Source organism: Aethina tumida, chromosome 2 (genome assembly GCF_024364675.1).
Source record: "Aethina tumida isolate Nest 87 chromosome 2, icAetTumi1.1, whole genome shotgun sequence".
Taxonomy (NCBI): Eukaryota; Metazoa; Arthropoda; class Insecta; order Coleoptera; family Nitidulidae; genus Aethina; species Aethina tumida.
Window position 1 is genome coordinate 14,509,430 of NC_065436.1, and position 14,139 is coordinate 14,523,568.

General features: G+C 30.5%; 1 protein-coding gene across 2 annotated transcripts in view; it reads left to right on the forward strand.

The window, feature by feature from the left end:
- LOC109606218 (ras-related protein Rap-2a) overlaps positions 1-14,139 on the forward strand; it is a 36,140-nt gene that overhangs the window by 16,308 nt on the left and 5,693 nt on the right. For both annotated transcript variants that reach the window (XM_049963523.1, XM_049963524.1), the window contains exon 2: positions 8,362-8,483. In XM_049963523.1, the coding sequence (XP_049819480.1) occupies positions 8,392-8,483 (92 nt within the window). In that variant the 5' untranslated portion in view covers positions 8,362-8,391. The remainder of the gene's footprint in view (positions 1-8,361; positions 8,484-14,139) is intronic.

Genomic DNA, 14,139 nt, shown 5'->3' on the forward strand with positions numbered 1-14,139 from the left:
ATAAAAGTCGAATGTCGTCATAGACTACCGCAAATTAAATGATAAAACGATAGGCTTTTACCCAACATTAATAATATATATATATATTTCCTATCCTTCGAATTACAAAAGAAATAAAATAATTTTCAGACTTACCCGGATATTATCTAAAATTTATCAAAGTCATTGCTAGGTTAAACAAACCAATTAACTACTTAAAAAAGAATTTAAAACCATTCCAAATCTCGAAAAGCAGCCCCATACCATTACCGACCTGTCGCCGTATTTAACAGTGAATGGGTTAAACTTTTCATAAATACGTCTTACATACAAAATCCCATCACTACTAACCAGGTAAAACTTGATTTCTTTACTCCAGCTCGTTTTCAATCATTTAAAGTCCAGTGTAAAAGGGACCTGGTAAATTCAACTCTGGCTGATCTGTTCTTCGTAGAAGTAGTTTTTTTGGAACTCAACAAAGTATCTTTTTCGAAGTAGGATAAAATTTTTTCTTGTTCGTCCAGTTTTATTTTTTTTTTTTTCACATTATCAAATCTTGAAAATTGTTGTAAAACACACGTTACAAACGTGTGATATTGATTTTTTTTGGAAATTTCATTCCACGAGGTTCTATATTAACTCAGTTTACTTTGGTGTTTACTGTAAAACTAAAAATTATTGTGGATTTTGTAGAGATTAGTGACATTTAGTAAAAAGTTTGTTTTTTGCCAACCGAATATTTAGTTTTTTTATTTGTAGCTAACACAATTATTTTTAATACAAGAAATTTGTACCCTTCTACTCTAAAGCACGTGAAATAGAGCTGGATCAGATGCTATCTCACCATTATGTACAATAGAAGAATAAAATTAGTAGGATTTCATATGCTATCTTTTCTTAGAAGCATAGGGTGGACGGAAGTGCACTCAAGGAAGCTCTTGGTGAAATATGTGCAAAGAATTCTGTTGACAAAATGCTCAGTGGTCACGCTTGCTCGAGAAGCATCAGAGGCTACACATTATTACGACTTGCATTATTAATGATATTTTTTGAATATATAAAGATTGGCATTTTGGATCAGTTATTACAGCAAATAACTTCTCAAGATGTTTCCTACGAAAACACAAAAGGGTGTATAGGTAGCCCTTTTTCCTGTGACATTTCTGAACAAACTGGATGAATTAAAAGCTCGAGGTCCGACATCGCAGTTATGGGTGCGATACTTCGAAATGGTTTCAATAGCACATGATTTTGTTCGTGTTGAAAGATTTGGGCTTTTTAAAGAACACCTTGATGCATAAAAGGCTGTTGTATTTTCACGCCAGTGGTCACTTCTTATAAGCAAAATCAGCACACTTATATCTTCAAGATATGCTGAAGTTGGAAGAAACTATGGATGAACAAACTTTTGAAAACTTTAAAAATGAATTTTTCACCGTGAAACGAACAGAAAAATTCAATTCTGATACATGGACAGATATGGTAATTGAACAAAGTCTTATGAAATCAGTGAACACAAAAGGAGGAGTATCTCGTGGTCAAAGTACAAAAGAAAGTGTTTTGTGTAAACGGGTCTATGCTATGCATGCTACAAATACTATATGTGAGGGAATGGACATTAAAAATAGATAAGTAAGCAAACTAATATATATTTAGTAATAATTTACAAACTTTATACTACGTATTTTCTGTCAGGACTACTAGTTGACCTCAAATGATACCGTAGCCGCATGATCTCTGCCCTCTATCTCGACAACGGTTCGACGTATGAAACAAAAGTTGTAAAGAATTTAAATCTGTACAATATTGACAAGAATTACAAAAAGCGTAAAACCCATAGGAAAAGAGATATTTACAAAAAATGTTCAAAAATTCGATTTTTGTGACTTTTGACCTTCGTGTGAATTTTGAGACAAGTCAAATATACGTATAGTTTACACGAATTTAGAGCTGGGTATGTCGAGTTCCAAAGTGAACTCCCTATAGTGGCTGGACTATACATCAATTTAAAAATAAGAATAAATTAAAACGCCAGATGTGCTTTGTATAATTTTATGACAGACAGTCCAACTTCACAAGCTCTTTAAAAAAGATATTTAATCTGTCCACGACTTGAAAGGATATTAACGAAACTCAAATAAATCTGGCGCCGATTCATTGCGTTTTCGTATAACGCATGTGTTTCGAAGAGCCCTTTCGCTGTTACTGCAGCTTTCATTTCATATATATTTTCAGTCCATTTCGCTTTCATTAAATATTTCATGTTTTGATAAATTATGTAACACTAAAAGTTAGGAAATCCCATTTTATTCCTCAAGCAAACTTTTAATTGAACAAACAATTTGAATGCATAAAGTTATATAATATAATCTGAGTTTAAAATTAATTGTTTTCAAAGTAGTATTTTGTATTTTACAAATCTATTTTTAATATTTTGAAATTTTCTTCACTGTCCTGGGTTCCTGATAAATATTTTTTGGCAATATCTGGAGCCTCTTAATGACACTGTTGCTAAACTGATTTTATCAAATACTAATTTAATCAACACATGGTCTAAAAAAGCTTCTTGTAATTATTCTTTTTGTTCAAACATTCCATATTATTCAATACACAAAAACAACAAAAAAATCTTTATACTTACAAATCAATTATTCAGAATCAATTGATTAATCATTTATATAACTATTATTTATTAAATGTCCTAAATTTAAACAAAAATAATTGTGTTACACTCTCTAAATTACTAAAATTCATAGTCAAAATTAAAATGAAATTACTGATCATATTTAACAAATTATATCTATCTATTATTTTTGTCTGTAGTGTGATAGTCTACAACAAAAACTACGTTCTAAGTCGACATTTAAAATTCAATGATATACAGGAAAGTGTAGTAAAATATCGAGAAAAATAAAACTATTTCAACTAAATGTATATAATATAATCTTAATTTACATTTCTACTTTTACACAACAAAAATTCAAAAATTATCTAGTTTAATAGTATCATGGGAAAAAATTTCGTTAAGGAAAACAATGAATATAAAACTTCCCCATTGTTTTAAAATTTTTGTGTAAACTCTGTAGGAAATAATAAGAAATTTAACGCCGAGAACGAGCAAACACATAAATCTAATATAAATTTGCATCCATTAATGTGTTTAATATTGCAGACCGCAAATTTCAAGCATCCCTATAAATTTGATTTCAGCTGCGGGAATGTTATATTAAGAGTCCTGAAATAGCTCCTCTCCGACTGACTTGATGGCGAGCCATCACGGGTGAGCGTATTTACATAAACTTCTCTGCGACATGCTGGAATCTTTGTCAACAGAAATTCTTGATTTGGTAAAATGTGAAAAAATCAATGTTTTTTCGGCAGCGAATTAAATTTTAAACATAGTAATTATTCCTCTAATGTATTCCACAACAGTGTTCGCCGAACAACTTCAACATAATTAACAAAAACAATAAGGATAAGGTTTATTTTGTACTTTGTTGCGACGTTTCTTTTAATGAGTATTTTTAATCATTATCAAGCTAAGTAATGAAGTAGAATGTCAGACCAAAAATTCATTAAAACAATAGAAGCCTAAAATAAACAATATACAAAATCCTTAACATTGTTTAAAAATTTCAAACTCAAACAATTTTATTTCGATATATACTTACAGTACTGTGCTATAATACAATTAAATATTTTCTTAAATAAATCACAATTTCATATGAAAATACTTTTCGTAATAACTATTTCGCTCTAGTCTATATATGGAATACTGTAGACAATTTATAAGGATCTTGTAGAATATTCTTATACAAGTTCAAGAGAACAAACTAGAATACTAACATTATTTCTTATATCCATAATGACCATGGCTATTTTAATAACTATTAACCTAACATTAAAGTTTCTCCAGTCTAATCAATACTTAAGTTGTCAAATATATATTTAGGGTGCTAGTCAGCCCGGGCTGTACGTTATAGGTGCAACATAAATTATAGACAACGACCGAGCAACCACGTTTAAAATAAATATACACAAATCCAGTTAGACAATTTATCTACAGTTGCAATAATTAAGAAAATGATTCCTTGCAAAAACAATTTTTTGTCTCTAAAAACCAAATTAAAGGCAATTAACAATAAAATTATTTTTGTATACTCTTCGCAATAAAAAAATTTGTTTATTGCCTAATTAAATGTCCAACATTTTCTTATTTGTGTAATTAAAATACACGGATAATCTGACTAATATTCAAACTGCGTAACTCTATTATATGAATTTTTAGTGTATTAATTTAATGTAATAATTACGCTAAGCATTTTTAAAAGCGTTACATCTTCTTTGACATTGTTTTGAAACTAACCTGGTATCATTTATCATTAAACTGTGAACACCAAGGTCTGAGTATTAATTTTACCTGTGTCAAAACTAATTCTTCCATATATTTAATGTCGTCGATTACTAATTATGTATATAGGGTAAAAGCTGAATAGTTGCCCCACTTTTTAAAAAAGGTCTATTTCAAAAAATATATATATATATGATAGATTAGCGACTGTTAATCTGTCTTTTTAGTTTGATTATAACACTAAATTCACAATAATACTCTTTATTACAACAAACGTACTTTAATCCTCGACATCTAAAGCTTGACTGCCTGGTTCTTTCTTAAGAACTGCCCCGATTATTAAATGTAAGCAAATACTTCAGATTTGCTTATAAAACAAAACTAGTCTAAATAGATGTGAGCACGTCGCATCGGTCCATCGGTGAAGGTGATGACGTAAGCTAACATATATAATTAAAATATTATTTATTTTAAAAATAGGTTAGCATAGTAATTGTCATTATAGTAATGTATAGAATACAGTATTGTAATAATATAGTATTAGTATTAGTTATCATCAGAAGCCAGGGTACTTAACTTTCCACATCTTAGGCATTGTTTTTTGAATGTTGTATACGTTTCATGCAACCACATTTGACACATCACACATTGGATCCAATCCGATTTTGATTTGGTAAAATTGTAATTTTCAAAACATTCTGCACAGTAATTATAAACTGATGCTTTTTTATTTGTATTTTCCATTTCAGAATTAGCGTCTTTCACTTTTAATATCTTTTCAGAGTCTTTTATCGAATTTTCGTCTCTCTTCCGTTTTATTGCTATTCCTTTGGTGGCTTTTCCTATAGTTGTTTTTAAACCTATAACATTTTCTTCATTTTCACCGCTGTAAATTTGCATTTTTCTTTCGTTATCAGATTCAGTTCTTCACTGCTGGTAATATTGACATATTTATTGATCTTTTCCTTTCTATGCGTTTTTCCTTTTTGTAGTTGCCCCTTGGGCAGATATTTGTTCACATAACTAAAACACGCACGCCTAGACTGATATGTTAAACGACACTGAGATCTATGGCAGTAACACTATTAAATATAGTAGGGCACAAACCCCAACGACATCGCTAAAATAGTGTATTCAAAATCGAGGCAACTATCCCACTGAGGCAACTATCCGACTTTTACCCTAAGTTTAGCCGTCCTCAGCACTGGAAATACGTATCTTAGCCAGTTTGAACTGACGTCAGTCTTTCAATAATTGTATGTATCTTTAGGAAATGGTATTATTCTTATAGAAAAATCTTTTTTATAACTTTGGACTGTTAATGGCATTTTATCATTAATACACGTATAATATTTTTTATAACTTAATATTTTCTCTCCTAGTAATAACATAAAAACTAATACGATAATTTAAATTTTGAATGAAGAAAATAATAAATTTAATTATTTCTATTAAATATTTACGTTATAAAATATTAAAGAAAATAACTCTAATACATAATTTCACTCGTAAGAAAATAATAAAGAGATCATTATTTATTGAGACTTATTGAGTATTGAGTGATATGTTATGAGGTCTCATAGTGCTTTAATTTTTTTTCCCGTAACCTTGTAGCCGATTCTTTAGGAACAACTAAACTGCTATACCGATTGGAAGAAAGCCTTTGAACCTACTGAATTTTGAGCAAATTGCAGAGATTTACTGTCTCTGTCGTATATAATGTCTGTCTCAAAATTGAGTCGGATCAAACCGTTTTCTATTGATATATATTAGATTTAGTAGAATATTGTAAAATATATTAGCGTTAAATTAATTTTGTTTATAATTCAACTAAACTTTAGTTTGTTATGTAGAAAAATATTCCAATAAGAATATATTTATAATTTTAATTTATAATTGTAATAAAAACGACATGTACACAATAATAATAAATAAAATATATTAATAATAGTATTGATGTGTCTTTAAGACATTTAACATATTTCGAATTAACATGCAATCAAGAAAATCCAGAAAAAAATTTTACAATACAATTAAAGCCGGAATTAATCAACATCAGGGCTGACTCACTGATTAAAACTGATGAATGACAAAGAGCGGTTCAGTAATTAGAGAGTACTATTTTCAGGACTACGATTTACGAATAAATCTCTATAGATACCAATTATTTTTAATAATCAAATTGATTTAATAACTAACGTTATTTAATTAGGAAACTCAATTTGGATTATTTGAAAATATATTTTAATAAAAAACTATCTACAATTAAATTAATATTGAATTACTATTTATTTAATATTATCCATGACCTCTGTATATGCTCTGTATATGCAAATCTAATATAATTTATACCAATTATGAACACACTGTATACCAAAAAATAATTCTGTTAGCTACAAATCAAGAAACTAAATGTTTGGGTGGCAAAAAGTAGAGCAATTTTTTACTAAATATCACTAATTTCTACAAAATCCACAACAATTTTGGAAGACCAAGAAAACCTAATAGGTTTCAGGATAAACAAATTTTATCCTACTCCAAAAAAGATCCTTCCCTGAGTTCTAGCAAAATAAAAGGTCTACTTGAGACACAACTTACAATTAATGTTTCTTCAAAAATTGTATAGATAGATTACTACAAGAAGGTCTTCATGCGAGAAGGCCAGACTAAAAAAACACTACTATCAGAGAACAGACGAGCCAGAGTTAAGTTTACGAGATTCCTTTTATACAAGACTTTAAATGATTGGAAACGAGCGATCTAGAGTAATGAAATCATGTTTAATATGGTTAGTAGTGATGGAATTTTATATATAAGGCGACCTATTCATGAAAAGTTTAACCCAAAGTTTACCATACTCACTGTAGGCTGCTTTTCGGGATTACATTAATAACATTAATATTATGAATTGGCCATCTCAATTTCCAGATCCAAACTTCATTGAAAACTTATGGTACATAGCGAACAACAAACAAAGACACAAGGGTATAGAAATTAGCAAAATTTATTCACGGTTCTAAAAGAGTCCTGGTAAAATATGGATCCAAATATTATTAACCATCTCTTGCTTTCCATTTAAAAAAGATGTTTGGGAGTTATATACTCAAATTAACGAATATTTTATGATGCGAACTCAATTTCAAATACAGTCAATTACATCTATAGTGAAAATGAATTAAGTTTATCTTCATTCAATAGAAAATATGTACAAATCGTTTTGGTTGAAATGTTTATACAGGCGTGAATAAATGAAGTGAAATTTAAAATGTAAAATTGATTTACACATCATAAAAAAACTTTGCAACTAATATTATTATAAAATTTTATAATTTATTTTATCATTTTTTTTTATTTATAATTTTATACATGCATATGTTATGTGTAGACTCAATTAATGTAAGATTTTATTATTCAAACTCATTATGGTGGCTGTATGACCATATATTTTAATATACCGTACGAAAAATGCTCTTCGTGTCTGGATGTTGTAAGAGATGGATGCACGACAAAGAGAGAAAAGTTTTGCCCGGTAGTAAGAATCCCTACTCTCAGAGACAATGCGCCGTGCTGGTGCGCGCCGGCGCACAATGTAAATTAATCTTTGCGAATGCATTTAGTAACTCTCCGTATGCGTAGGGATGTAGTTCGAGTTCTTCGGATGCTCCATTTAAATTCCGTAACTTTGTATAATTTTCAATCTGTAAATTGAAATATTTTTTGAGGGTATATCAAAAACAAAAATAAGTATTCTAAAAATAAACTACTTTTTTCAAAATAAAAATGTATCCCAAAAATTAAATAAAATATACTAAAAACAACGTCTGCGGGGACGAACCGCATGCTAAACGCAGCAAACCCAAATGATCCCCTCTAGTCAGTTCGGCCCGCCCACATAATTGCATGTATATCTTTCCTTTTTGTTTACAAAGGGGTATTGATGTTCCGTCTCAATATGCGAGTAGACACGCTCATCATTTTTGATACGGTATATGTGATCATATTCAGTTGATAATTATATGTTTTTGTTTCAGAAAATACTGGCGTCTAAACAAAAAAATTTAATGAAGGGAAGACATCAGTTTCGCAGGCGCTTTAGCTTGCAACCGTCATTTTTGAAAGAAGAACCTGACGAGGAACGACGGCATCATCCTAGGTGATATTTCTCAACAATAATCATTTTAATTTATAATTCTTCTGTTAATTAATATATACAGAGTTGTCTGTATGTTAATAATGACAAGCACGTTGTGATGGGGAGTCCCTATTGGGGACAACCTTTGTTACAAAAGATGTAAAACAGTGATTAGTTATCCTCCTCGCAAACAAATTTTATGTGTTTTCTGGCAAGATCTTTTCATAGCAAATATATATATATATATATATATATATATATATATATATATATATATATATAACTTCATAGGGACCATTTGTTGGAATTATTTTTTTGCGGATGGCTGCAAGGTCAAAAGTTACAAAAGTCGATTTTTTGCACATTTTTTTGTAAATATCTCGATTCATATGGGTTTTACATTACTTGTATTTCATTATCAATAATGCAGAGAATTAAATTCTCTACAACATTTTTTTAAACATTTTTTCATACGTCAAACCGTTGTCGAGATAGAGGGCAGAGAGGGCACGGCTAGAGTATCATTTATTTATCAACAGAGCCTGATACACTTGCACAATATGTTGGAGACAATGCCGATGTAAATGTCCACACTCTTGATGGTAACAATACTCTTCATGTTATTGGGGATGATTAAGATAGTAACTCCAAAAAATGCTGTTCTCTATGATGAACGGATACAAAAATGCACAACCAAACCAAGTCTGAAAGAGTTGGCAACCATACGCATGTATCTTTTCAAGTTTATAAAAAACCAGTCGTACAGTAAAGTTCAAATCAAAAATTTACATGATGATGGAAGCATTCATGGAAAAAAACTTTAACGGAGTTGATTGTGGCTGTATGAAAAGTGGAGAGATATTCCATCGTTGCCAGGGTGGAATGGTTATCTCACTGAAAATAACAATAACTTTTCAACATCTTAAGTTATGTTTTTCCTTTTATTGATAATCCTGCCAGCCACGTAGATACTAGTTTTACAACTTTACATTGATTACTTTTGATCAACCCCTCTTCTCTAAAGTACGTGAAATGGTAGCTGCATCAGATGCTAACTCACCATTATGTATAATAGTTGTAAAATTAGGATGATTTCATATGCTGATGTCTTTTCTTGGAAGCATAGGGTAGATAATGGACGAAAGTGGACTCAAGGAAGCTCTTAGTGCAAATGTATGCAAAGAATTCTGTTGACAAATTGTTCAGTGGTCACGCTTACTCGAGAAGCATTAGAGGCCACACATTATTACGACTTGCATTATCAATGATAATTTTTGAAGATATGAAAATTGAAGGGTGTATAGGTTGCTCAACCCTTTTTCCTGCGATATTTCTGAACAAACTGGATGAATTAAAAGCTCGAGTTCCAACAGCATAGGAAACGAGATGTGACCTTTGACTTTTTAAATTGTGGCCATCCTATCATGTGTGAATTTTGTATTGGAATGTCAAAATATAAGTTTATACGAGGTTATAGCTGAGTATCTCGATTTAGGAAGTAATCTCCCTATAATGACAAGACTAGGATCCTGTTCAATGGAATTGAAATCCGAACGAATGAATTTGTTCTTATAAACTATACACTATGTCGATAACCCCCAGAGGAATTATTGAAGCAAATTCATCTATAATTTTATAAATAATTGGAAAATTCCGAAGGCTTTAACTGAAACAAATTTTTTCGTCTTTTAGAATTTTTTTGGAATAACGTTGTACCTATTCTATGTAGGCTAATGGAAGCAAGGAATAAAATTCACTTTTCTCTCACTTCACTCACACAAGATTTTTAAAAATTATTAAAGTTATAGTTTTTATTAAATTATTTACTTTTTACTAAAATAGATTGAAAATATTAAATTTTCATAATTTTTGTTTCTTGAAAAGGAATGATACGAAGAAATCTAAAAGAAATAATGTTATTTAAGGAATTAACATCACTATCATAAATAGAAAGTTATTAAAAATTTGCATCAAAGGATTTTAGAGTTAAAGATTTAAAACCCAATTTTTGTTACAAAAATATTGACATAAAGTTTATAAGAACTATAATACGTAGATGTAAAATACAACTTTTTCTGTGGCAACAAAAAAACGTTTAGGATTTGTTAGTATCGATGTTAAATGTTCATTGAGAAAACCAGTGTAGGAAATAAAATAGTAAATTTCTAATTTGTAGGTCACAAAACTAGCAAAATAATAAATTTAACATTTACCCCGATCATCTTGTGGAAAGTTATTTGATCGACCTAGTGAAAATCCTTTTTCCATTTTCACAATTATAAATCTGGTAAATATAATTTAATAATCTCTATGAGCGCAATGAGCACCGATAATTTCAGCAAATATCCAAGTCCAGAACAGGGTCGTGTGCTTTATTAAAATGTAAATAATATATATTTCCAAAAATAGTCAACGTAATATATGAAGCAAACGCCAAATTATTATAATTTTCGATTTATATTCTCATTAAGACATTTGTTTCTGGAAATTGAATACGATAGGCAAAGTAAAAACATTCTACAAACTACGACTGAAATTGAAAGTAAATATGGAAAATGACAAGCAAACAATCTTAATTTGTTGCTGGATGAAACATTTATTAGCAAATTTAAATGTCAGTTTTTTCTTCTCCCTGTCTATTTGTGTGTTTGTCTTCTTATCGGTGGTCTTTTAGATTATGAAACTTTGAATACTTTAATTAATTTCGTGTGCAAAAACAACTTAATCAAAATGAATTGTAACCGTAAAGCACTTGAATTCATCATCTTTATAACACAATTTTCCGTCGAATTAATTTATTAATGCAAAAAAAAACTAAATAATTTTTTTAAAAGTTTCCCCCAAAGAAAATAAATAAATAGTAACCAGAAAATAATAAATTTCAAAAAAAAGTATTTTCTTTTATTTCCATAACCGCGTTTAAATTTAGGTATAATTTAAAACAGTAAATTTTTCCATAGTTATACAGTAGCATACATTCTGGAGTACTCCTCTTCTCACCTTAATTTCTACGCTACTGAATATATTCTTTCTAAAATTTAAATGAATAAGTACTGGATTAATTTTGATTGTCGCTGGTGTCCATATTTTATCAAGCTTCAATGCTTCTTTTTTTCTGTTGAAGTTGTTTCCATTTTATGCATTTCAATTGCTTCCCTAATCATTCTCTTGTGATATCCACTTGTCGTGGCTAGCAATTGTGTATCTTGGAATTTTGTCTTATGATTTCCATCTCAACAACAGTGCATGTTCAGCTACAGCAGACTTGTCTGATTGTCCTAGTATGCAGTTTCGTTTGCATTCTTTAATCCTAGTCCTTATTGAACGTTTTGTGGTTCCGATGTATACTTTTCCGCAAGAGCATGGTACGCGGTATATCCCAGAAGCTGTTTGATAGTCTCTCCTATCTTTGACAGATCTGAAACTGTGTTGAATCTTCCTAAAAACAGTATGGATGTTATGTTTTAATAAGATTTTTCTAATTCTATCGGTAATTTTACATATATATGGGAGAAAAGGTTTACCAATCGTGAATTCAGTAGATAAATCTTTATCATTAGTAGAGGAGACCGGGGCAAGATGGAATACTTATCAGAGAAAACGTCATAATATGAAAATCAAACTGTTTATTAAAAATCTCTTACAACAAAAGCAACAATTACAGTTTTAATTAACATAATTATAATCTTTTATGGTGCTAAATCACATATTTTTTTGGCAAATAGGAACTAAATAACACATGTCAAATAACGCTATGGGACATAATGAGTACACATTTTAATATAGTTGGTGACGTTCACATATACGTGACTCTTCATCGTTATCGTCTATATTATACTTGCGCAGGAATTATGAGCCCAGCCATGGCAGACATTACAAATAACCCATCTTTCAGTGGACTGTGAATATAAGAACCCAGAATATATGTAAGGACAATCATTGCCATTGTCTTGAGATCAACTAGTATCCGTGCCACTTTCTTTTTTGCGACTTTTGTTTATATTCTTTTTTTTTTCAGATCATTTTTTCAGTCCTTTTATACTATCCCGTTTTGCCAGGACCGTTTTACCCCAATAGACATATTTTGCAAAAGATACAACAGTTCTTTCTAACCTACTAAATTATTCTGTGAAAATGTAATCTAAATTCATTAGTTTTACACTACTACAACAAGTATGTGGTACACGCACGAGCTGCTCGGACTCGTCTGACGCAGATGAACATTTCGCGAATGGCCCTGTGTTAGGCTCTGTTGTGTTCACCAGTCACACACACAAGCACATTTCCTGTCTTGCCCCGAGTTTCGTTTTGCTCCGGTCTCCCCTATAAGGTGTCATTCTACATCTTATATCTGAGCGTTTGTATTCTTTGGCCTGTAGTGATTTTTCCGAGTGTTCTTGTTGTTCAGCAACATGGTGTGTGGTACATATCCTTTTGGCTCGTTCGGTTAGTGTTTTGATGACCCCTTATATTCGACTAGATTAGATAGTTTATGTAGATATCGATCAGTATGTATAGCTTTTCAGTGTACTGTATGGTGTAAATGTTCACCCACTCTTTTTACTAGGACATCCAAAAAGGTATTTGGTTCTCCAATTCCATTGTGAATTTGATATGTTGAGAGTTTAGGTGTTTTAGAAAGTTATCCAGTTTTTCTCGTCCATGTTTCCATATCACGAAAGTATCATCCACGTAACGGTACCAAACAGAAGGTTTGTGTTTGAAAGTCTCAATCGCTTTTTGTTCAAACATTTCCACTAGACTAAGAAGACTGCCAATACTAATCCTTCAGTCTGTTCGTAGAATTTGTAATTCTAAACGAAATTGCTTTCAGTAAGGCTCGTACGGAAAAGATCCACTATATGTGGATGGAATATTTCTGATATCATGTTTAAGGAATCATTGACAGGAACTTTAGTGAAAAGAGACACTATGTCGAAAGTGACTAGTCTCTCTTCTACAACAAGATAATCCTTTCAATATCCGTCAGTAAATAATTCCAACAAACATAGACCAATAAACCCGAACAACTATAGATATGGAACCTTAAATTCTATTTATTTGTATTGGTACTTGTTTGTTTTTGTATTTGTAACATGTAAATACCGCTAAAAATGTACATAAATTCTGAATACATATTCATAATGTTAAAAACATTATTAACTCATGAAAACGCACATCCTAGAAGAAATTTACCTAATTACAGTTCAACTGAGGGACGTTAACATGAAACAGGCACAGAGGGAGGCAGACCAAGAACAATTAGAACAAACGAGGACAATTTTTTTGAATTTAGTTAACCTAATTCCAACTAATATATAATATTCGGAGTTTGGAAAACTGTAAGAGCAACATCCTTACCATTGTCGATAATTCAAGGACATTTTGGAAGGAATCCACCGTTAAGATTACAATTTTGTCAATGGTTCGGAGCCGGTCATAAAGAAGACCATAAATTCTTAACAAAAATAATAATTCTTCGATGAGGTAACTTTCATAAGAAATGATGTTTTTAATGTACAAAACGAACATTCTTGAACAGATGAAAACCCCAATGCAAAAAAAATCACACACTGCCAACGATCATTTAAAATAAATCCTTGTGCTGCAACATTAAGAAATTAACTACTAGACTATATATTTTTTTCTTGGTATTTTAACTGGAAAAATGTATCTT